This window comes from Chanos chanos, chromosome 15, assembly GCF_902362185.1.
Source record: "Chanos chanos chromosome 15, fChaCha1.1, whole genome shotgun sequence".
Taxonomy (NCBI): domain Eukaryota; kingdom Metazoa; phylum Chordata; class Actinopteri; order Gonorynchiformes; family Chanidae; genus Chanos; species Chanos chanos.
In genome coordinates, this window is record NC_044509.1 from 17428721 (window position 1) to 17452720 (window position 24000).

General features: G+C 46.7%; 1 protein-coding gene across 1 annotated transcript in view; it reads right to left on the bottom strand.

The window, feature by feature from the left end:
* The window catches only part of LOC115828370 (unconventional myosin-VIIa-like), a 38096-nt gene extending 18636 nt beyond the window's left edge, over positions 1-19460 (bottom strand). Inside the window, exons 1-27 of the mRNA XM_030792327.1 lie at positions 19443-19460; positions 18461-18574; positions 18161-18313; positions 15159-15343; positions 14943-15064; positions 12590-12732; positions 12255-12368; positions 11949-12102; positions 11758-11840; positions 9346-9459; positions 8703-8845; positions 8363-8573; positions 7681-7816; positions 7440-7546; positions 5826-5963; positions 5387-5545; positions 4902-4994; positions 4287-4381; positions 4104-4188; positions 3367-3591; positions 2846-3157; positions 2471-2674; positions 1749-1925; positions 1447-1536; positions 956-1083; positions 674-800; positions 367-486 (exon numbers count right to left, since the gene is read on the bottom strand). Coding sequence (XP_030648187.1) covers positions 367-486; positions 674-800; positions 956-1083; positions 1447-1536; positions 1749-1925; positions 2471-2674; positions 2846-3157; positions 3367-3591; positions 4104-4188; positions 4287-4381; positions 4902-4994; positions 5387-5545; positions 5826-5963; positions 7440-7546; positions 7681-7816; positions 8363-8573; positions 8703-8845; positions 9346-9459; positions 11758-11840; positions 11949-12102; positions 12255-12368; positions 12590-12732; positions 14943-15064; positions 15159-15343; positions 18161-18313; positions 18461-18574; positions 19443-19460 — 3750 coding nt within the window. The remainder of the gene's footprint in view (positions 1-366; positions 487-673; positions 801-955; positions 1084-1446; positions 1537-1748; positions 1926-2470; positions 2675-2845; positions 3158-3366; positions 3592-4103; positions 4189-4286; positions 4382-4901; positions 4995-5386; positions 5546-5825; positions 5964-7439; positions 7547-7680; positions 7817-8362; positions 8574-8702; positions 8846-9345; positions 9460-11757; positions 11841-11948; positions 12103-12254; positions 12369-12589; positions 12733-14942; positions 15065-15158; positions 15344-18160; positions 18314-18460; positions 18575-19442) is intronic.
* Between the last annotated feature and the right edge of the window lie 4540 nt (positions 19461-24000).

Consider the following 24000-nt stretch of genomic DNA (forward strand, 5'->3'; position numbering starts at 1 on the left):
TGTGTGTGTGTGTGTGTGTGGGTGTGTGCATTAGTGTGTTGGTGAGTATTTGTGTGTGGAGAGTGTCTTTGTGTGTGTGTGTTTGTTTGAGTTTGTGTGTGTGTGTGTGCGTGTGCATGTGCACGTGTGTGTGTGTGTGTGTATTTGTGTGTGGAGAATGTCTTTGTGTGTGTGTGTGTGTGTGTGTTTGTATGTGTTTTTGTGTGTGTGTTTTGTTTGTTTGTTTGTGTGTTTGTGACTGTGTGTGTGTGTTTCTATGTGTCTGTTTGTGTTTGTGTATCCATGTGTGTGTTTTTTTTTTGTTTGTTTGTTTGTTTGTGTGTGTGTTTGTGTATGTATGTGTGTGTTTGACAGCAGACAGAGTACCTGCAGTTCAAGCCATGAGGGAGGCTGACTTCTGGTTTTATTAATGAGGGTGCGTCTCAACCTCTCCTCACAGTATGGCGCGTAGCTGGGAGGCCCACTGGTAATGAAGCCTTGCAGATACTGCAGGGGAAAACCAGAGAAAAACAGAGAGAGAACTAATTGACTTTTCCATTATTCATCTTGACTGTAAATAACAGATCTGGGAGAGAGTAATGGGTGGAGGGTGGACCACAATGTGCAGCTTGGTGGAACATGGTGGAACATAGTGTTATAGGGTGGACCACGGTGTTACAGGGTGGACACGTACTTTGACAAACCTCTCCGAGGGGGCGAAACAGCCCACACAGAGCGAGAGCAGAATCCACCCGCGCACGTGGCTGTTTTTGGACGGGTTATTCGTCAGCTGCTTACAGATCTGAGAGTAGATCTCATCTCTGTGAAGGCAAAAGAAAAAACATTTCAATAGACCTCAAATAATGACTGAATACTGCTGCAACTCCTTATGCATTTATATGTAAAACAGTTATAGAGTGCTAAGTTTGACACGGTTTACACTAAATAGATTTACATATGTATATTATATGCTAACCTGAGGGCAGGGCGTAAGATGGCATTGCCAATGATGAAATGAAGTTTCTCTAGATTAGACGTGGGCCTGTCCTCCAGCATGCTGTTTCCCTCGATGTTATAATCAGAGTCAGTGAAACGTCTGGTCACCTGACCAACACACACAACACAGAGAAACCACACAGCCAGATCAGCAGCTAGCTTTGGGGCTAATAGAAGTGAGGACTGGTCTCAGAGATGAGATGGAGACTGAGAAGAGGCAGAGATGAGATGGAGACTGAGAAGAGGCAGAGCTGAGATGGAGACTGAGAAGAGGCAGAGATGAGATGGAGACTGAGAGGAGGCAGAGCTGAGATGGAGACTGAGAAGAGGCAGAGCTGAGATGGAGACTGAGAAGAGGCAGAGCTGAGATGGAGACTGAGAAGAGGCAGAGATGAGATGGAGACTGAGAGGAGGCAGAGATGAGATGGAGACTGAGAAGAGGCAGAGCTTTGGACTGGGTGCAGATCTCACCTCTTCTGTGATTTTGGATTTTCTCTTCAGCGTGAGAGACACCAGTTTGTGCCTCACACTGCTCCTTTTCTGGCCCTCTGTGGTGGAGCCCTGCAAGCACAACCAGACGCGTAACGCAAAAATCTCTTTAACGACAGTCTGTGCGCCATTCATTTAGAAAACCACTCAGTCACATTGAAGTGATCTGAAACCTCCTCAAACCTCTTAAAGGAACGTCAAAGCGTATGTCCCCCCACTGATTAACTGCCATCTCTGTGGAGGTATCTGCTGCTCCTCCCTCCGGAGGCCACAGCTCCACTCACCTCCTCCTCGCTCTGCAGGGTTTGCATCTCCCTCTTATACGTCCTCTTGCCCAGCGTCTCGTAGATCTTGGTCATGACGGGAATTTTTTCAGCGCCATCGCTGACGTTGATCTGGTACTTTGGCTCTGGCAGATCTCCCATAAAGCGCAGAATGGTGATCCACACAGCCAGGGCAGCCTGCAGACAGATCGGATCACCCTCAGAGACATTACATCACCCTCAGAGACATTACATCACCCTCAGACACGTGATGTCATACTCAGACACACCACAACACACTCAGACAGACCGCACCACACTCCTAAACACCACACCGCACTCAGATCGATGACATCATACTCAGATACCTGACATCACGCTCAGATACATGACATCATACTCAGATACCTGACATCACGCTCAGATACATGACATCATACTCAGATACATGACATCATACTCAGAGACACTTCACATACAGAGAGACCATCAGAGTAACATACTGTAATGACCAGGGAAATGGTCTGAGTTTCCTGCATATGATACAAGTGACCCAGTTATTGCTCTGTCTGTGTGTCTCAGTGCTCTCTGCAGCACGCTCAGGTGCAGACCAGCACCGATCCATCCGTAAACTGGGCTTAAAACACAAAATCATCTGGTTACTGGACTGCTTCCCTTACTCTAATATTATTATCCTCCTCAATTACGCTCCTTCATCAGAAGTGCCTCAGTGTTGGACTCACCAGCTGGTCTCCCTCATCTTCATGGAAGAGCAGAGGTTGTTTCAGGGAGTGACGTACGAATGTGTGTGTGGACGTGCTCTGGAAGTAGGTCGCAGCAAACTTCGCAAACTTATATTCTGACAAGTCCTGCTCCTCTTCCTCAGGGAGAGGAAGAGCCTTATCCAGGTAGTCCTCTTCAAGCTCCTTCAGTGAATTTTCCAAATCCTGTGTCAGCACACGCATATGGACACACACACACACACACACACACACGCACACACACACACACACACACACACACACACACAAACACACACACACACGCACACATCAATAACCACAGACCGGTGTCAACGACAGTGGCACAGAATACAAATGAAAACCAGGCTTCTGTACCTCAAACCCTTCAGGGGCCTGGCCTTCCTGATTAGGCAGGGAACTGGGGTCGCCCAGGAAACCAAACACCTTGTCCACCATGTCAGAGTCATCGATGGGCTCCTGCCGCGCTCTCTCCATCTGCTCTAGCATCTCCTTCTTCCTTCTCGCCTCCTCCCGCTCCGCCTGCTCCTGCTCCTCCTGCTGCTGGGCCAGCAGGGCCAGACGCTCCTGGTGCTTCCGCTCAGCCTCTGCCTTTGCCCTCCGCGCTGTCATCTGGTTCCTCAAACGCTCCTCCTCCAGGAGCCGCTGACGCTCCGCCTCCAACCTGCGCTCCCTCTGTGGTTTGGGCCAACCAAATAAAAATGTGTGTTCAGCACATGCCTCAGTATATCAGAGTCATTTAGACCATTCACCCTCTCTCTCTGTCGCTCATTTCTCTAGTCCCATCCTTTCTCTGTGGCCCTGCTGGGAAACCTACAATGAGCCAACATCTTCACTAATCACCACTGACGGTCCATATAATTACTGAACTGACAGACTGGTACCTCAGCACGGAGTCGCTTGGAGAGTCTCCGTGCGATCATGCCTCGGGCATGGGCCTGGATGGTGAGTACCGCCTGGAGGCGGATCCCAAAGGCCCGCCTTATTAGGTAACCGCGGCAACGAGCCTGCAGGTGAATGATCTGCTTTCTGGCCAATCGGTAGGACAGGTAAAGTTTCCGCGCCCTGTAGACTGCCTGGAGTCGCAAGAAACCTACACGCATCTGCAGAGCAGACGCAGACACACACAAACTGCAACTCAGTACCAGATATAAACACAAACACACACAAACTACGACTCAATACCAGATATAAACACAAACACACACAAACTACGACTCAATACCAGATATAAACACAAACACACACAAACTCAGACTCAATACCAGATATAAACACAAACACACACAAACTACGACTCAATACCAGATATAAACACAAACACACACAAACTACGACTCAATACCAGATATAAACACAAACACACACAAACTACGACTCAATACCAGATATAAACACAAACACACACAAACTACAACTCAATACCAGATATAAACACAAACACACACAAACTACGACTCAGTATCACATAAACATATACATACACATAGTCAAAAGCAACATCAGATGTAAACATAAACAGTTACATACATTTATGACACCAATAAGAACAAACGGCCATGCACAAACAGGTGAGGCCCAGTTCCAGGTGGATAATAAAGGAACAGGAACTCACGGCTTTGTAGTTCTTTCTGCAGATGTAACCTCTCCACCTTGTCTGAATCACTATCGCCGCTTTCTTCATCCTCAGGAACTTGGTTCTGATGACCAAAACAGGGACAAAAACCAAAAACGGTCAGTACTTTTCACCTCCTCCTTGCCTCTCCCTTAGGCAGGCTGTGCTCTGTGTGTCTCTGACCTGTCTCTCAGTCCTCGTACAGTTTTCTGAATCAGGATGACCTTGTCTGTGATGGTTTTATCCCGCTGGATCTCCAGACGCATGTCGTGGTGATCCTGGGTCAAACACAGAGCAAAGTAATCCTCCTATTAGTGTCATCCATGTTATTAACTAAACTAGTCAGAGAAGTCTGTGAACAAACTTTGACTTGGCCTGACAATTTAAACTAATGAATGTGTGTGTGTGTGTGTGAGTGTGTGTGTGTGTATGAGAGTGTGTCTGTGTGTGTGAGAGTGTGTGTGAGACTGTGTATAGTAAATCTCTCTCTGTGGTATGAGTCCACTACCTTGCTATAAAAGGATTTCATAATGTTTTGAGTGACAATGAATATGTGTGTGTGTGCGTGTGTGTGTGTGTGTGTGTGTGTGTGTGTGTGTGTGTGTGTGTGTAGTGCGTGTGTATGTGTGCACGCACGCGCGCGTGTGTAGTACGTGTGTGTGTATGTGTTTGTGTGTGTGTGATATTATGTATAATAAATCTCACTCTGTGTCCACTCCCTTGCTATAAAAGGATTTCATAATGTTTTGAGTGTCAGTGACTGTGTTGGTGCAGTATTAAACCAGTCCATCTGATCACCTTGAGAAAGATCTTTGTCTTCCCTATCTGCCAGTCATCGTTTTTCCCAAAGACTGACACCACTATACGCTGACATGTCCCTTGCAGATCCTCCTGTGAAAAAAATGAACGAGTGACATCTCTTTCAGCCAATCAGAAAGAAGCCTTTCACAGCATCAGCCAGGAACAATACACAATGTGCTAAAGGCCTAAGAATTTTTTAAATCAAACTATAATCTTTTAAAAATACTGTTTAATTGTTGCCAAGTGAGTAAAAGACAGAACAATATTTGTCTGCACATATATTTAAAAATCTCTTTTACTCCCATGTTACCTGACACGACAGGTAACATCAGTAAATCTAATTAGACATCAGGACAGTGTAACTGTATCTAAACAGAGAGTTAAACTGAAGGGCGGGCCCAGTAACAGGCGGTGAGTGTTCCTGTTTTTAGGCTGACAGTGTGTACGGTGAAACTCCACACAGTCAACGGGGTCACACTGACCTGTTTAAATGCCGGCAGTACCCCAGGCAGCAGGACGCGGTATCGGTCCACAAACTCAGCAAAGGTGTAGCGTATGGGGTAGCCGGCCCGCCGAATCCGGATCGTCTCCATCATCCCAGAATAACGCAGCTGTCTCACACACAGCCCTCTGTCAAAGAGCTTCACGCAGACAGACAGACAGACAGACAGACACACAGACACACAATATCAGCTCCAGATACAAACATGCACAATCTCATATACAGACATACAAAACTGGCCCACACACATATGTGCATACACACATACTCTGACCCATGCACACATGTACACTCTGCATACACGAGCACACATACACACACTCACACCCGCACACACACACTCACACACGCTCACACAGGCACACACACAGTCACACACACACACACACGCACACACACACATACACACACACACTCACCATTGGTTTCTTTAGTTCGTTGGGTTTGATGCAGCGTATGAAGAAAGGCTGACACACACTCAGAGTTCTCATCAGCAGGTCCAGAGACCGTTTAAACTGGCTGCTCAGAGTGGGGGAGCGTTTCCTGGTCTCCACACCCTGAAAAAACACCAAACACACACTTGTAAAAAGTCACAAAGACACACACACTCCTGAAAGCTGATGGAAACATGAAGCAGTCACATGCACACAGACACACACTTATCAACACAAACACACTCCTATGGAGACAAACACAGTGAGGCCTCTGGTTTTTACCTCCCTCTGTCTCCATGACTTTCTCACTCTGTTTTTCTGCATTCCTCCTCTCACACATCTCCTCCCTTTGTCTTTTCGTCCACTCCTCTCAGCACCTCTGTTTTCCTCTGAAAGCTTCATGTGGCTAACACTCTTTCCCTCTCTCCCTCTCTTCCTCTCTCTCTCTCTCCCTCTCTCTCTGTCTCTCTCCCTCTCTCTCTCTGTCTCCCCCCCCCTCTCTCTGTGTCTCTCTCTCTCTGTCTCTCTCCCTGTCTCTGTCTCTCTGTCTCTCTCTCTTCCTCTCTCTCTAGTGCTCTGTAGGAGAACAGTGTGAGTGCAGAGTGTGTAGTGGCCTGAAGACTCCAACGCTGGAGAAGTCGAGTGAGTCTGGATCTGTTCCCTCTTATTCTTAACTCTCCTCTCACTGAAAACCCACATCCCACCAATGAGATCAGGCCACATCTCCTAACTCAAAACAGAACCAAACAGAGCAGCTCCCTCAAAAAACCCATTACTACAACACCATTAACAGTCATAAAGTGCCCGAGAACACTCTCACTGCTATTTCCAACAAAAGCTCCCGCTGGCAAGACTGGAAAAGCCACAGGAATGTGATTTGGAACGTGAAGGTACAGAGAGAGCTCGGTTGTCTGGGAAACGTTGTTAGCAGTGGAGGGAAGTACAACTGACTAGCATCCATGAGGTTTCACTGGGACACAAAACCACAGGAGAGCGATTACCTTTGGAGAGGATGTGGTGTTCTGCAAATAGCCACACAGATACTGAAGCCAAATTTTCAGACAGATAAAGAAAAAAAACAGGGAGAGAGAGAGAAGACAGGGAAGAGCGTTGGAGGAAAAGAGGGGCACAGGGAGAGAGAGACAGACAGAGAGAGGGAGAGAAAGAATTGAATGATATTAGCCAGGACTGCCACAACAGAATTAAGAAAAGCAGTGAAGAGAGAGGACGACTGAAACCATCACAGAATGAATGAGGCGGGGAGAGGTCTGGGGTGTGATGAACTTCTCTGTAGATAGAACATAGAGGCAGACTCAGCCTGAACAAATCCCAACTAAAAAGGGGCGGGGTTAGTCTAATGAAGGGCGAGTCAAATGACATGCTTGGTACAAAGCAGGCCAATATTTCAAAAAGAGGCCAATCCACACGAGAATTCACACTTTGACTCACACAAGAATTTACAAAGGCATTTCCCTCGACAAGTTATGTCACGAAACAGCACGGAAACAGCCAATGAAATGTTAGAGACAGTGTTTTACATGTTAAGTTATACATAGACAGCACATAAACACAGGGGGTCGATACAGAAAAGGGTGTTACCATAGCGACATCTGCCTGGAAGATCTGTTTGATGAACTTGTTTTTGGAGGAGTGGACTAGCTGGATGATGTCACTGTGGAGACTGTCTTTGTTCTTCTCCAGAAAACCTGTCCAGCAGCACACAAACAATAAAATAAACATTTTTAAATAAAAAAAAAAAAGGTTTTGGTCTTAAGAGTTTCAAAGCATGATTTTCTTGAACCATCACATTTAAACACTCTTTTTTCCATCTTCAGGCTACCTTTAGTCTCGTAGTAGACCATCCCAGCAAAGTGCTGGATTCCAAACTGGGTCTCGTGGCTATGCTTTGGGGGGTGGTAGTTGATGTTTAGCTTGTGCTGGGAGTTCAGCTTGTGAAGCATAGTGGTATCCGTTCCCTAGGCAACACACACACACACACACACACACACACACACACACACACACACAAACGCGTGCACACACACACACATTTATATGTATAAATGAGCCAGCTTACAGTCACCTGAACAGCATGAGAATAACAACACAGTGGTGACAAGGACGCTCACGTGCATGAAACACACTCGACTATAGGAGCTGAATTAAGGTATTAATCAGTCATAATTCAACTTTCATTCACACACACACACACACACACACACACATATGTATGTTCAGACTCAGATAATCTGTGTGAATTAGTCAGCTGATGGAGATCTGTCGGCTCTCAGCAGTGTTAATCCAGTCTCAGCCATGTGGTGTGGCACGGCGAGAGCGCAAAACAAACACTCGACATCGGCCGCTCCGAGACCTTTCTGACAGGAGTCTGAACAGCTTGGCATGCAGGCCACAGAAAGACACTGTGTCGTAAAGCTCAGCTCTTAACACACTGACGTTAGACCCTGGCTGTAATCCACTCAAACAGACCTTCCTCTAAAAAAGTAACGGTCCTAGAACGGTACCTTGGGGAACTTGCTCTCCTCGTCGATAAGGGAGATTATGTTCATGGGTTTGATGGCGATCATGTCTAGTGCGTCCTGGTTGTCGGTGAACTCGATGTGTTGCCAGTTGATGTTCTCCAGGTTGTACTCCTCCTGCTCCAGTTTAAAAACGTGACGGACGAAAAACTGCTGCAGGTTCTCATTGGCAAAGTTGATACAAAGCTGCTCAAAGCTGAAAGAATGACAGAAAACAGAGGAAACATTAGAGACATTAGAGACATCTACAACCAACCAACCACACACATTTCTCTCCTGAAACAGCTGAATGGACAAAGGCACACAATTTGCCTGCAAGACTCACCTGTTAACGTTGAAATTCTCGAAACCAAAGATGTCGAGCAGTCCAATGGAGTTGCGGATAGTTTTTTCATCAGACGAGGGAGGCCTGAAGATGGCAGCGTTGATTTTGTCCACAATCCACACAAACAACCTTCCATATATCCCCTGAAAGACAGGACGATATACCAAGATCATCTTTGAATAATTTCTCCAGAAAACTGACAGACAAGAAGATATAGCAGCTCTGTTTCAATGGAGGTGATGAAGAGGAGAAGGACGTCAATTAAGCTGGAGGTGATGTAGAGAAGGAGATCAGTATGGGTGGAGGTGATGTAAAGGAAAAGGAGGTCAGTTTGGTGCAGGTGATGTACAAGAGAAGGCCAATTTGGCTGGAGGTGATGTAGAGAAGGAGATCAGTATGGATGGAGGTGATAAAGAGGAGAAGGAGGTCAGTTTGTGTGGAGGTGATGAAGAGGTGAAGGAGGTCAGTATGGATGGAGGTGATGTAAAGGAAAAGGAGGTCAGTTTGGTGGAGGTGATGTAGAGGAGAAGGAGGTCAGTTTTGGAGGAAGTGATGTAAGGGAGAAGGAGATCAGTTTGGGGAGAGGTGATGAAGAGGAGCAGGAGGTCAGTTTGTGTGGAGGTGATGAAGAGGAGGAGATTACCTTGACAAAGGCGTCCCGTACGTCTAGGCCCTGGTCCCTGCTCAGCGGAGTGGAGACACTCTCCCCACGTGTGATCAGAGTACGAGTTGTCAGACACGTCATCACATCCTCAGCCTCCACCTGGACAGAACACAACACACAGTAAACGCACAGTGCACACAACAAACACAACACAACACACAGTAAACGCACAGTGCACACATCAAACACAACACAACACACAGCAAACACACAGTACACACAAAGCAAACATACAGTAAACACACAACACACAACAAACACAACCCAACACACAGTAAACACACAACTCAACACAGAACTCAACACACAGTAAACACACAGTGCACACAACAAACACAACACAACACACAAAGCAAACATACAGCAAACACACAACACACAACAAACGCAACACACAGTAAACACACAGTACACACAACAAACACAACACAACACACAGTAAACACACGGTACACACAAAGCAAACATACAGCAAACACACAACACACAACAAACACACAGTGCACACAACAAACACAACACAACACACAAAGCAAACATACAGCAAACACACAACACACAACAAACACAACACAACACACAATAAACACACAGTACACACAAAGCAAACATACAGCAAGCACACAGTGCACACAACAAACACAACACAACACACAATAAACACACAGTACACACAAAGCAAACATACAGCAAACACACAACACACAACAAACACAACACAACACACAGTAAACACACAGCACATACAAAGCAAACACACAACTCAACACACAGTAAACACACAACCCAACACACAGTAAACACACAACTCAACACACAGTAACCACACAACCCAACACACAGTAAACACACAACTCAATGTAGAGTAAACACACAGCACATACAAAGTTAACACGCAACTCAACACACAGCAACCTCAACACAACACACAACTCAACACACAACTCAACACACAGTCAACACACAACCCAACACACAGCAAACACACAACCCAACACACAGTCAACACACAACTCAACACACAGTAAACACACAGCATATACAAAGCAAACACACAACTCAACACACAGAAAACTCAACCCAACATACAGTAAACACACAACCCAACACACAGTCAACACACAACTCAACACACAGCAAACACAACCCAACACAGTGACAATCACAATCCAACAAGGTGACAAACACAACCAAACACATAACCCAACATGCAGCAAACACAACATTATCACAGTGAGGCAAAATTAAAACACAATTCACGACTCTAACTCTTCTGTTTTCATATACTTTTCCAACACTAGAGGGCATCGTCGAGGTACATCAACGAGACAATAATATGTAGTCATTAAAACAACAAGTACCATATCAACAGACTGCACTGGACTGCTGAACAAGTCTGCTGAAAGAGAGGCAATGTGAAGGGAGAGGAGAAAATGATTGACAGCTGTGTGCCGCGGGGCCATGCTGAGTATTGTCACAGTGACACAGGACGCTGATAATAACATCTCTACACGGCCTGATCTCCCCTAATGACGGCATTTATCTACACAGTCCCCTCCTTCAGCAGGAAAGATAAGTCTGAGCTAATGAGAGAGGGGGAGGGAGAGAAAGAGTGTGAACAGCAAGGCAGCCTGAGAGTGAACAGGCACAGACAGAGAGACAGAGACAGAGACAGAGAAAGAGAGACAGAGACAGAGAAAGAGAGACAGAGACAGAGAGACAGAGAGACAGAGAGACAGAGAGAGAGAGAGAAAGAGAGACAGAGACAGAGAGACAGAGAGATGTAGACAGAGACAGAGAGACAGAGACAGAGAGGGAGAGACAGAGAGATGGAGACAGAGACAGAGAGACAGAGACAGAGACAGAGAGAGGGAGAGACAGAGACAGGGGGATGGAGACAAAGACAGGGAGAGACAGAGAGTTAGAGACATAGAGAGAGAGACAAGGACAGGCAGACAGAGACAGAGACAGAGACAGAGACAGAGACAAAGACAAAGACAAAGACAAAGACAGAGACAGGCAGACAGAGACAGAGACAGAGACAGGCAGACAGTGAGACAAAGACAAAGAGACAGATGTAGATGAAGAAAAAGAAACAGAGAGAGACGTCTGACAGAAGGCTGTTCGCAACACCAGACGGATGAGGAAAAGGGCTACACACACTATCCCTGATCAAAATTCAGCAAAAGGGCTGACAGTGTCCTTTTACACACACACACACACACGCAGACACACACACACATACACACAGACACAGACACACACACACATACACACATACACACACAGACACACAGACACACACACACACATACACACAGACACACACACACAGACACACACACACAGACACACGTACACACACACACACACACACACACACACACATACACTCACCCCCAGCAGGTCAGCTGCTGTAGACAGGTCAGGAGAGCGCACAACAACAGAAGCATCCAGATTATCAAACGTCCGTGCTGCCAACAGAGGAAGGTGAGACAGTCACTTAATCAATCCGATTAAACAACAAAAACAGAATAAAAATCTGAGGGTTTGTCTCTCTTTAGCGCCCCCTGCTGGCTTACCCTCATGGCGCAGGTTACCGATGTGCAGAATAGCAGCTAAGAGCCTGGAGATCTCCCAGTGCTCTGTCTCCGTAAACATCAGCACCTTCATCGCTGACAGAATACTGGAATACTCTTTCCCATCATCCCGACCAACACACACTGTACAGTTACCCTGGAGACGGAGGGAAGGACACACGCGCACACACACACACACACACACACGTTTTCTTTTTTAATCCCTTTCACACTCATATTTTGTTATAAGATGGGACAGACAGAGTGTGAGAGACAGTTTGCAGTGATGAGGGCTGTGGCTGATCTCACCATGGTCAGGTAGGCGTAGTCTTCTGCCACACCCAGACCCAGTTTGGTCTTCTGTCCTTTGCTCATCCCCGCCAGCATGCAGTAGAAAATATGATAGTTTCTCTCATCCGGCGCCTGCAGGGAGCACACGTGTACAGTCCCCACACTCAACACTACACTGCTCCTCAGGGAACAGACTCAATATTGCTCAAAGTAAAATCAGTTTTGGTGCTCTGTATCAGGTTTGACTCTCTGAGTCATATTTGATTTATAGAAATCCTCTCCCATACCACATGAAGTAATCACCCACAAACTACCCCCACCACACACACACACACACACACACACACACACACCTGTCTGCAAACCCGTGACTTCTCCAGCAGGTACTGCTCAATCTTTGCCCCCTCGATGGCTCCTCTCTTGTTGAAGTGAATATCGATGTACTTGCCGAAGCGACTGGAGTTATCGTTACGTATGGTCTTGGCATTGCCAAACGCTGTCCAGACAGAGAGACTTCAGTTAAGCAGCTGAACAGAACACTTTCCATTCACATCCATCAGGAGAGAGGATGAAGTGATGCCTTATCGCTAAGGGAGAGAGCTGACTCAGCTGACGTCGGTTACGGTTTGATGGAAATGTTTTCGCTGACGGTTTTGATACAGTGAAACCTGGAACCTGCTGGACGGAGTGTCATTGATTCTGACCTGGTAGTTCAGATGTGCTTTATTATACAGCCTTATTAAAATCCAGTCCACAGCAGTGTAATAACTGCCCCGGGCCCTGGAGCAAGAGCAGCCAGAGGTTTGAAACACAGCCGAGATAAGACTATAAAGTTCATTCTGTTGGAGACCGGCACCATTACCTGCCGGTCTGCGAGGCAACGTCGCGTCGGACAGTGACTAAACATGGATCTCTACCTGAGTGTCGTTTTCCCTGCCAAGCCCCTCAGGTCTCAGCGTGCGATAAACAGAATGTGGACAGGTTGTGACCTATACATCAGCTGCTTTTGATAAAGGTTCTAAGTCATATTCCGCCCCTTTAAAAAACAGTTACTGCACCTCTTTTGTGTCTTTGAATGAGTATGGGCATTATACAGTGTGTATATTGTACAGAATGACTGTTTGACTTCTGCAGTCTATTATACAGTGTGGGGGTGAGTGAATTGGGAGTCTATGATACAGTGTGGGGGTGAGTGAATAGGGAGTCTATGACAGTGTGGGGGTGAGTGAATAGGGAGTCTATGATACAGTTTGGTGGTGAGTGAACAGGGAGTCTATGACAGTGTGGGAGTGAGTGAATGGGGAGTCTATGATACAGTTTGGTGGTGAGTGAACAGGGAGTCTATGACAGTGTGGGAGTGAGTGAATGGGGAGTCTATGACAGTGTGGGGGTGAGTGAATGGGGAGTCTATGACAGTGTGGGGGTGAGTGAATGGGGAGTCTATGACAGTGTGGGGGTGAGTGAATGGGGAGTCTATGATACAGTGTGGGGGTGAGTGAATGGGGAGTCTATGATACAGTGTGGGGGTGAGTGAATGGGGAGTTTATGACACAGTGGGGGGGTGAGTGAGTAGGGAGTCTGTGATACAGTGTGGGGGTGAGTGAATAGGGAGTCTATGATACAGTGTGGGGGTGAGTGAATGGGGAGTCTATGATACAGTGTGGGGGTGAGTGAATGGGGAGTCTATGACAGTGTGGGGGTGAGTGAATGGGGAGTCTATGATACAGTGTGGGGGTGAGTGAACAGGGAGTCTATGATACAGTGTGGGGGTGAGTGAATAGGGAGTCTATGATACAGTGTGGGGGTGAGTGAATGGGGAGTCTATGACAGTGTGGGGGTGAGTGAATGGGGAGTCTATGACAGTGTGGGGGTGAGTGAATAGGGAGTCTATGATACAGTGTGGGGGTGAGTGAATGGGGAGTCTATGACAGTGTGGGGGTGAGTGAATGGGGAGTCTATGACAGTGTGGGGGTGAGTGAATGGGGAGTCTATGACAGTGTGAGAGTGAGTGAATGGGGAGTCTATGATACAGTGTGGGGGTGAGTGAATGGGGAGTCTATGACAGTGTGGGGGTGAGTGAATAGGGAGTCTATGATACATTGTGGGGGTGAGTGAATGGGGAGTCTATGATACAGTGTGGGGGTGAGTGAACAGGGAGTCTATGACAGTGTGGGGGTGAGTGAATGGAGAGTCTATGATACAGTGTGGGGGTGAGTGAATAGGGAGTCTATGACAGTGTGGGGGTGAGTGAATAGGGAGTCTATGACAGTGTGGGGGTGAGTGAATAGGGAGTCTATGATACAGTGTGGGGGTGAGTGAATGGGGAGTCTATGATACAGTGTGGGGGTGAGTGAATGGGGAGTCTATGACAGTGTGGGGGTGAGTGAATGGGGAGTCTATGATACAGTGTGGGGGTGAGTGAATAGGGAGTCTATGACAGTGTGGGGGTGAGTGAATAGGGAGTCTATGATACAGTGTGGGGGTGAGTGAATGGGGAGTCTATGATACAGTGTGGGGGTGAGTGAATGGGGAGTCAATGACAGTGTGGGGGAGAGTGAATGGGGAGTCTATGATACAGTATGGGGGTGAGTGAATAGGGAGTCTATGATACAGTGTGGGGGCGAGTGAATAGGGAGTCTATGACAGTGTGGGGGTGAGTGAATGGGGAGTCTATGATAGGTCGTGGGGGTAAGTTGTTCGTCTGACCTTCCAGAATAGGATTGGCCTCCAGAACCTGCTGCTCGATCCAGGAGTGCTGCCCACTGATGGCCGCCAGGAACTGGAGAATCAGCTTAGTGCTCTCAGTTTTTCCTGCTCCGGATTCCCCGCTGAGGAAAAGACCACGGAAACAAACCGAACAATCATCCCATAATGAAACTTTAAACCATAAATACATGTAAACACACACACACACACACACACCTAATAATGCAGCACTGGTTCTTGTTGTTCCTGCGCATGTTGTAGTAACAGTTATCAGCGATGGCAAAGATATGAGGGGGCATCTCTCCTATCTTCTTATTGCTGTAGAGACGGATGTGATGGGCTGTGTAGATGGGCAGCAGCTGGTAAGGGTTCACCGCCACCAGGATCGAACCTGTGTAAGTCTGACAGACCAGAGGCACACTAACATTAGAGTCTGTGTAAGTCTGACAGACCAGAATCACACTAACATTAGAGCCTGTGTAAGTCTGACAGACCAGAGGCACACTAACATTAGAGTCTGTGTAAGTCTGACAGACCAGAGTCACACTAACATTAGAGTCTGTGTAAGTCTGACAGACCAGAGTCACACTAACATTAGAGTCTGTGTAAGTCTGACAGACCAGAGTCACACTAACATTAGAGTCTGTGTAAGTCTGACAGACCAGAATCACACTACCATTAGAGTCTGTGTAAGTCTGACAGACCAGAGTCACACTAACATTAGAGTCTATGTAAGTCTGACAGACCAGAATCACACTAACATTAGAGTCTGTGTAAGTCTGACAGACCAGAGTCACACTAACATTAGAGTCTGTGTAAGTCTGACAGACCAGAGTCACACTAACATTAGAGTCTGTAAGTCTGACAGACCAGAATCACACTAACATTAGAGTCTGTAAGTCTGACAGACCAGAGTCACACTACCATTAGAGTCTGTGTAAGTCTGACAAACCAGAGTCACACTAACATTAGAGTCTGTGTAAGTCTGACAGACCAGAGTCACACTAACATTAGAGTCTGTAAGTCTGACAGACCAGAGTCACACTAACATTAGAGTCTGTGTAAGTCTGACAGACCAGAGTCACACTAACATTAGAGTCTGTGTAAGTCTGACAGACCAGAGTCACACTACCATTAGAGTCTGTGTAAGTCTGACAGACCAGAGTCACACTACCATTAGAGCCTGTGTAAGTCTGACAGACCAGAGTCACACTAACATTAGAGTCTGTGTAAGTCTGACAGATCAGAGTCACACTAACATTAGAGTCTGTGTAAGTCTGACAGACCAGAGTCACACTACCATTAGAGCCTGTGTAAGTCTGACAGACCAGAGTCACACTAACATTAGAGTCTGTGTAAGTCTGACAGACCAGAGTCACACTAACATTAGAGTCTGTGTAAGTCTGACAGACCAGAGTCACACTAACATTAGAGTCTGTGTAAGTCTGACAGACCAGAGTCACACTACCATTAGAGTCTGCGTAAGTCTGACAGACCAGAGTCACACTAACATTAGAGTCTGTGTAAGTCTGACAGACCAGAGTCACACTAACATTAGAGTCTGTGTAAGTCTGACAGACCAGAGTCACACTAACATTAGAGTCTGTGTAAGTCTGACAGATCAGAGTCACACTAACATTAGAGTCTGTGTAAGTCTGACAGACCAGAGTCACACTACCATTAGAGCCTGTGTAAGTCTGACAGACCAGAGTCACACTAACATTAGAGTCTGAGAGACATTGACATGATGTAAACTAGGGTGTGAATCATACTCTTATAGAAAACTGCAGCAAAAAATCCTGCTTTTTCTATAATGTGGATCATAATTATAATCTGTGGTAGCAAGCTGTAGTCTTAATAGAATTCTTTCTCTCTCAGACAGACTTGAGTGTATTAATCTCCTCTCATTCATTGAAAACAATTTCAGCCCTTCCTCATTAGCTGATTCAGTCGCAGTACAAGGTGAACTTTAGATGGCTTTGCTGAAATTCTGTCACACTTTGTCACATATTCCTGTGGTGAAAAAGAGGAGATAAAGAGGAGAAAAAGGGGAGAAAAAGAGGAGTAAAAAGGGGATTTCTTGATGAGCTGAGAGAGGGAAAGTCATAATTCACCCGTGCAGACAGAGCAAGCCCAAAAGCAGCACAGTTTACGTTATTACATTTAACCAATGTAAACAAATGTCTTTTCTAATCCAGTATCACTGTAATACAATGAAAACAGGACATACTCCGGATTAATTACACAGTATTACATATTTACAATGCCATTTTTCACTTCATGACAATGAGACATTGTCCATTCATTAAAGGAGTAAAACTTACAACTGGTACATGGCCTTACAGAGCATTTGAGCATCCACTCAGGTTCAGTCGAGAAAAAAAGTGTAGTCTCCGAGGTGGATTGAGATGTATTGCATCAGATGTATGTGGATTTGTAAGTCTAAATGAACGAGTCTGTAGATGAGAGGGTTTTGCTTTTTTGAAATAAGCTGTGATTAGCGGTGAAAAACAGCACTCAGGGTGTGCAGGCTGTTCTTTAGCTTTACTCCCCCCGAGGGTAAAGACAGAACATAAATAAATCTCTCCACTGTGGCTCTTTGTACTTAGTAAACAAGTGTAGTGAGGATAAAAAGATGAGGGTAGTGAACTTTATGCCATTAACACGTCTGATCAGTAAGAGGCAAGAGAAGAGGAGAGAACACACATACACTGGGAATAGACATGGCCACTGTCTTTTGTGCTGACTCCCATTAAAGTCACCAAGACAGTGCTGCATACAAACACCCAGCAAGGCATACACATACACACACACACACACACACACACACCACGCACACAAACACTGGCATACACATATATACACACACACACACGCACGCACACCACACACACCACACACCATGCACACACACACCATGCGCACACACACACACACACACAAAGACACAGACACTATGCTGAGTGGGGGACAGAGGGACTGGACATGAATGAGACAGTAACTCAGGTATCAGTGGAAACAGTGAGACAGTAACTCAGGTATCAGTCAAAACAGTGAGACAGTAACTCAGGTATCAGTCAAAACAGTGAGACAGTAACTCAGGTATCACTCAAAACAGTGAGACAGTAACTCAGGTATCAGTGAAAACAGTGAGATAGTAACTCAGGTATCAGTGAAAACAGTGGGACAGTAACTCAGGTAAGAGAGAGGAGACTCACATAGATGACATGTTCGTTATAGCGTATGAGGAGGTTGCGTAGAATTCCGGCCTCGTTCAGGTCTCCCAGTTGAATCATGTCCTCCACCCCCTGGATGGAGGTGGGGTGCATGGGCCTGATATGGGTCGCCTGGTGGGGCGAGATAGAGTGTTCCTGTCAGGATGAAAAGAAAGAGACACGGAGTCAGGGTTTTTAAACTGACAGAGAAACAAAGGAGAGAAATCAGAGAGAGATGAGACAAATCGAAGCAGAGGGTTTAGAGACACAGAGACTCCTGATGGAAATTCTGTCCAGCAGTACCTGTCCCTCATCGTCCAGGACCTGGATTTGACCTGAGTCGCACAGTTTGACCACGGCTCCAACAGGGACGTCGAATTCTTGACCTGTTTTAAAGTCCAACCAGACATAATCCCCCTAGACCAGAACGAATGAATGAACGAATGAACGAATGAGATGAACAAACAAACTAAAACAGACTACCAGTGTTTGTATGCCTAAACAGACAAAACAAGACAATACACAGGTACCATACATAGAAAAAGACTGAGGGTGTGTTTATTGGAAATGTCTTTAACAAACTCTTGGCTGTCGGCGTTGGTCAGAATGTCCCTGTTTCACACTGTGAAAACGTAAGTCTTTACATTCACTGCCGCAGTTAGCAACACAAGCTCACCTCACTTACACTGTCAGCTAGAGTTCACAGAAATAAGAGTTCTTTAAGGAAACGGGGCCTTTGTTTTTGAAGGAAACTGCTGATTCAGACATGTATGCTTAGACCGGTAATTATATGACAAACAGGACACCCCAGTAAGTGGAATTAGGCCAGTGTGCACTTAATCCCGGCCAGCCAGGGGAATGTTCCGGGCCTGATGAGACCTTGGCTCTGTGTGCTATGTGAGGTGATTTGGGGTGAAGAGCCTCAACCCAGTGACCCACATCACAGCCGTGACCCACATCACGTCAGTGACACTCCGTCCTGACAACTGTCATGGTGTGTGTTACTGAGCCTGGCCATTGTGATAATGAACCTTACAAAACGCATGTGTGACAAGTGTGGACTATGGGTTATTTATGTTTATAATCTTACTTTGCTTTGGTGACTCTGTCATTATTACAAACTAGTCTGCAAAATGCAACTTAATTAAATTCCAATTAGAGTTGAAAACATTTTCAATTACAATTTCAAGTATAATTTCAGTTAAATACAAGAACATTTCAGCTTCATGTAATTGCTTTCAGCATTGTCAGTAGTAATGGCAGAGGTTGCAATGACGTGTTTTACCTGCTGCAGAATAACCATGCTTCTGAATTACTCCTTGACATTAGAAGCCACCATGTGGAGATCCTGCACAAAACAAAGACACATTGTCATAGCATGAACACGAACACACACACATACACACGCGTATGCACACATACACACACACACACACACACACGCACACACTGCTGTGGGTCAGTGTCATGGCTGGTGACAGGTGACAACGCTAAAAACCTCATGAGAGCAGTAAGTGCCAATACTTACACACGAGGACCTACCAGCCCATGACAATCCTTTAACCTCACACAGACTCCGAGGGCAGAGAAAGTTTTCTTTAATCTCACACACAGACTCCGAGGGCAGAGAAAGTTTTGATGACATAGGAAAGGAAACAGAGGAGGCCATAAACAGTGCTGCATTCTGTGTGATTATGCAAAGGTGTGGGTGTAAAAACACTGGAACTGGAACGCAGCCAAACCAAGTGTCAGACACTGCACACAAAACCTGTGTCCATTCAGTGACCCGCAAACACCTCACACCTGCATGAATGTCACACTGTTTCACTTTAGTAACATCAAACATGAACTATAATAAACAAATCCTCCTCATGAATGCCATAAAGGACTAGTATGTGTTTGCTGTCCACGTTGGAACCAGGTGCTAAACAAATGCTGGAGGAAAAATATTTCCATTGGTTGTTTGTATGTAAAATACATATTCAGCTGACGGAAAATTACAACAGTGTTATTTATGAGAAATGATAGTGTTGTTTATAAGAAACAATCAGATTAAAAAGTTACACTCATGCCCCAAAATGTGGGCAAAAATGTGTGCTTGCGTGTGCATGTGTGAAAGTTTTATATTCTCAGATCACGAATAACAGGTTCTTCAACGTATCTATAATACTTTTGTTGGTATAAGGTAAAAGAATGTGGGTTATGGAAATTGCCCTCGGAGAAAAGATAACGCAGGGAAAGTAAGCGGCTTATTTTTAGAGTCTGTGATGTGCATTCCCTCCTTCGTTTGTTTGGTGTGTCCAGATGGTTTTCATTTCTGCTGCAGTGGTACTGTGGAAGTGCTCTGCCAAATGCAGACACCAGGACACTTCAGCAGTCAGAACACACACACAGCCATCCTCCTCCTGCTCCTCAACAGTCAGAACACACACACACAGCCATCCTCCTCCTCCTGCTCCTCAACAGTCAGAACACACACACAGCCATCCTCCTCCTGCTCCTCAACAGTCAGAACACACACACAGCCATCCTCCTCCTGCTCCTCAACAGTCAGAACACACACACAGCCATCCTCCTCCCGCTCCTCAACAGTCAGAACACACACACAGCCATCCTCCTCCCGCTCCTCAACAGTCAGAACACACACACACAGCCATCCTCCTCCTCCTGCTCCTCAACAGTCAGAACACACACACAGCCATCCTCCTCCCGCTCCTCAACAGTCAGAACACACACACACGGCCATCCTCCTCCTCCTGCTCCTCAACAGTCAGAACACACACAACCATCTTCTTCCTCCTGCTCCTCAACAGTCAGAACACACACAACCATCCTCCTCCTGCTCCTCAACAGTCAGAACACACACACACAGCCATCCTCCTCCTCCTGCTCCTCAACAGTCAGAACACACACAACCATCCTCCTCCTCCTGCTCCTCAACAGTCAGAACACACACAACCATCCTCCTCCTCCTGCTCCTCCACAGTCAGAACACACACAACCATCCTCCTCCTGCTCCTCAACAGTCAGAACACACACACACAGCCATCCTCCTCCTCCTGCTCCTCCACAGTCAGAACACACACAACCATCCTCCTCCTCCTGCTCCTCAACAGTCAGAACACACACAACCATCTTCATCCTCCTGCTCCTCAACAGTCAGAACACACACACAGCCATCCTCCTCCCGCTCCTCAACAGTCAGAACACACACACAGCCATCCTCCTCCTGCTCCTCAACAGTCAGAACACACACACAGCCATCCTCCTCCTCCTGCTCCTCAACAGTCAGAACACACACACAGCCATCCTCCTCCCGCTCCTCAACAGTCAGAACACACACAACCGTCCTCCTCCTCCTGCTCCTCAACAGTCAGAACACACACAACCATCCTCCTCCTCCTGCTCCTCCACAGTCAGAACACACACACAGCCATCCTCCTCCTGCTCCTCAACAGTCAGAACACACACACAGCCATCCTCCTCCTGCTCCTCCACAGTCAGAACACACACACAGCCATCCTCCTCCTCCTGCTCCTCAACAGTCAGAACACACACACAGCCATCCTCCTCCCGCTCCTCAACAGTCAGAACACACACAACCATCCTCCTCCTCCTGCTCCTCAACAGTCAGAACACACACAACCATCCTCCTCCTCCTGCTCCTCAACAGTCAGAACACACACAACCATCTTCATCCTCCTGCTCCTCAACAGTCAGAACACACACAACCATCCTCCTCCCGCTCCTCAACAGTCAGAACACACACAACCATCCTCCTCCTCCTGCTCCTCAACAGTCAGAACACACACAACAATCTTCATCCTCCTGCTCCTCAACAGTCAGAACACACACAACCATCCTCCTCCTGCTCCTCAACAGTCAGAACACACACACAGCCATCCTCCTCCTGCTCCTCCACAGTCAGAACACACACACAGCCATCCTCCTCCTCCTGCTCCTCCACAGTCAGAACACACACACAGCCATCCTCCTCCCGCTCCTCAACAGTCAGAACACACACAACCATCCTCCTCCTCATGCTCCTCAACAGTCAGAACACACACAACCATCCTGCTCCTCCTGCTCCTCCTGCTCCTCAACAGTCAGAACACACAACCATCCTCCTCCTCCTCCTCCTGCTCCTCAACAGTCAGAATACACACAACAATCTTCATCCTCCTGCTCCTCAACAGTCAGAACACACACAACCATCCTCCTCCTGCTCCTCAACAGTCAGAACACACAACCATCCTCCTCCTCCTCCTCCTGCTCCTCAACAGTCAGAACACACACAACCATCCTCCTCCTCCTGCTCCTCAACAGTCAGAACACACACAACCATCTTCATCCTCCTGCTCCTCAACAGTCAGAACACACACAACCATCCTCCTCCTGCTCCTCAACAGTCAGAACACACACAACCATCTTCCTCCTCCTGCTCCTCAACAGTCAGAACACACACAACCATCCTCCTCCTCCTGCTCCTCAACAGTCAGAACACACACAACCATCTTCCTCCTGCTCCTCAACAGTCAGAACACACACAACCATCCTCCTCCTGCTCCTCCTGCTCCTCAACAGTCAGAACACACACAACCATCCTCTTCCTGCTCCTCCTGCTCCTCAACAGTCAGAATACACACAACCATCTTCATCCTCCTGCTCCTCAACAGTCAGAAAACACACAACCATCCTCCTCCTCCTGCTCCTCAACAGTCAGAACACACACAACCATCCTCCTCCTCCTGCTCCTCAACAGTCAGAACACACACAACCATCCTCCTCCTCCTGCTCCTCAACAGTCAGAACACACACAACCATCCTCCTCCTCCTGCTCCTCAACAGTCAGAACACACACAGCCATCCTCCTCCTGCTCCTCAACAGTCAGAACACACACAGCCATCCTCCTCCTCCTGCTCCTCAACAGCCAGAACACACACAACCATCCTCCTCCTCCTGCTCCTCAACAGTCAGAACACACACAACCATCTTCCTCCTGCTCCTCAACAGTCAGAACACACACAACCATCCTCCTCCTCCTGCTCCTCCACAGTCAGAACACACACAGCCATCCTCCTCCCGCTCCTCAACAGTCAGAACACACACAGCCATCCTCCTCCTCCTGCTCCTCAACAGTCAGAACACACACAGCCATCCTCCTCCTCCTGCTCCTCAACAGTCAGAACACACACAGCCATCCTCCTCCTCCTGCTCCTCCGCCTCACCCTCACACACCCTCTTCTTCCAATACCACTTCATCTGAGTCCACTTCTTATCTCACAGCAGGTTGCCATGGTGATCCAAAGAATCCCTGCAGTGGAATTACGTATGGGATAAAACAGCTGATTGGCCAGTCTGGTCTCCAAACCACCTTAGAATCACCCACAACTCATCTCATCAAATTAATCAAAAAAACTCAAATTAACTGAAGGCTCAAATGAACGAGAAGCACAGATTAAGCAAAGGCTCAGATTAACCAAAAACTCAAATTAACTAAAGGCTCAGATGAACCAGTAGCTCAGATTAACTAAAGGCTCAGATTAACCAAAACCTCAGATTAACCAGAAGCATGTTCACTCACATTCCTCTGGACTCCTGATGTGTTCCTGGGCTTATCTGATCATTTGAGTCATCAACTGTTTTACAGTTGTATGAAATTCAACACTTCTCTTTTTGTTTCTGTTCACTGCTAAATTACAACTTTTTTTTTAACTGCACAAAAACTGCAAAGAGACAAGGTTGAGGTCAATAGCCAAATGATCCTTGAACAATATTTTTAAACAGTTCAGAGATGTTGGTGTGGATGACTGAGGAAACTCTGACAATGTTTGTACCACTT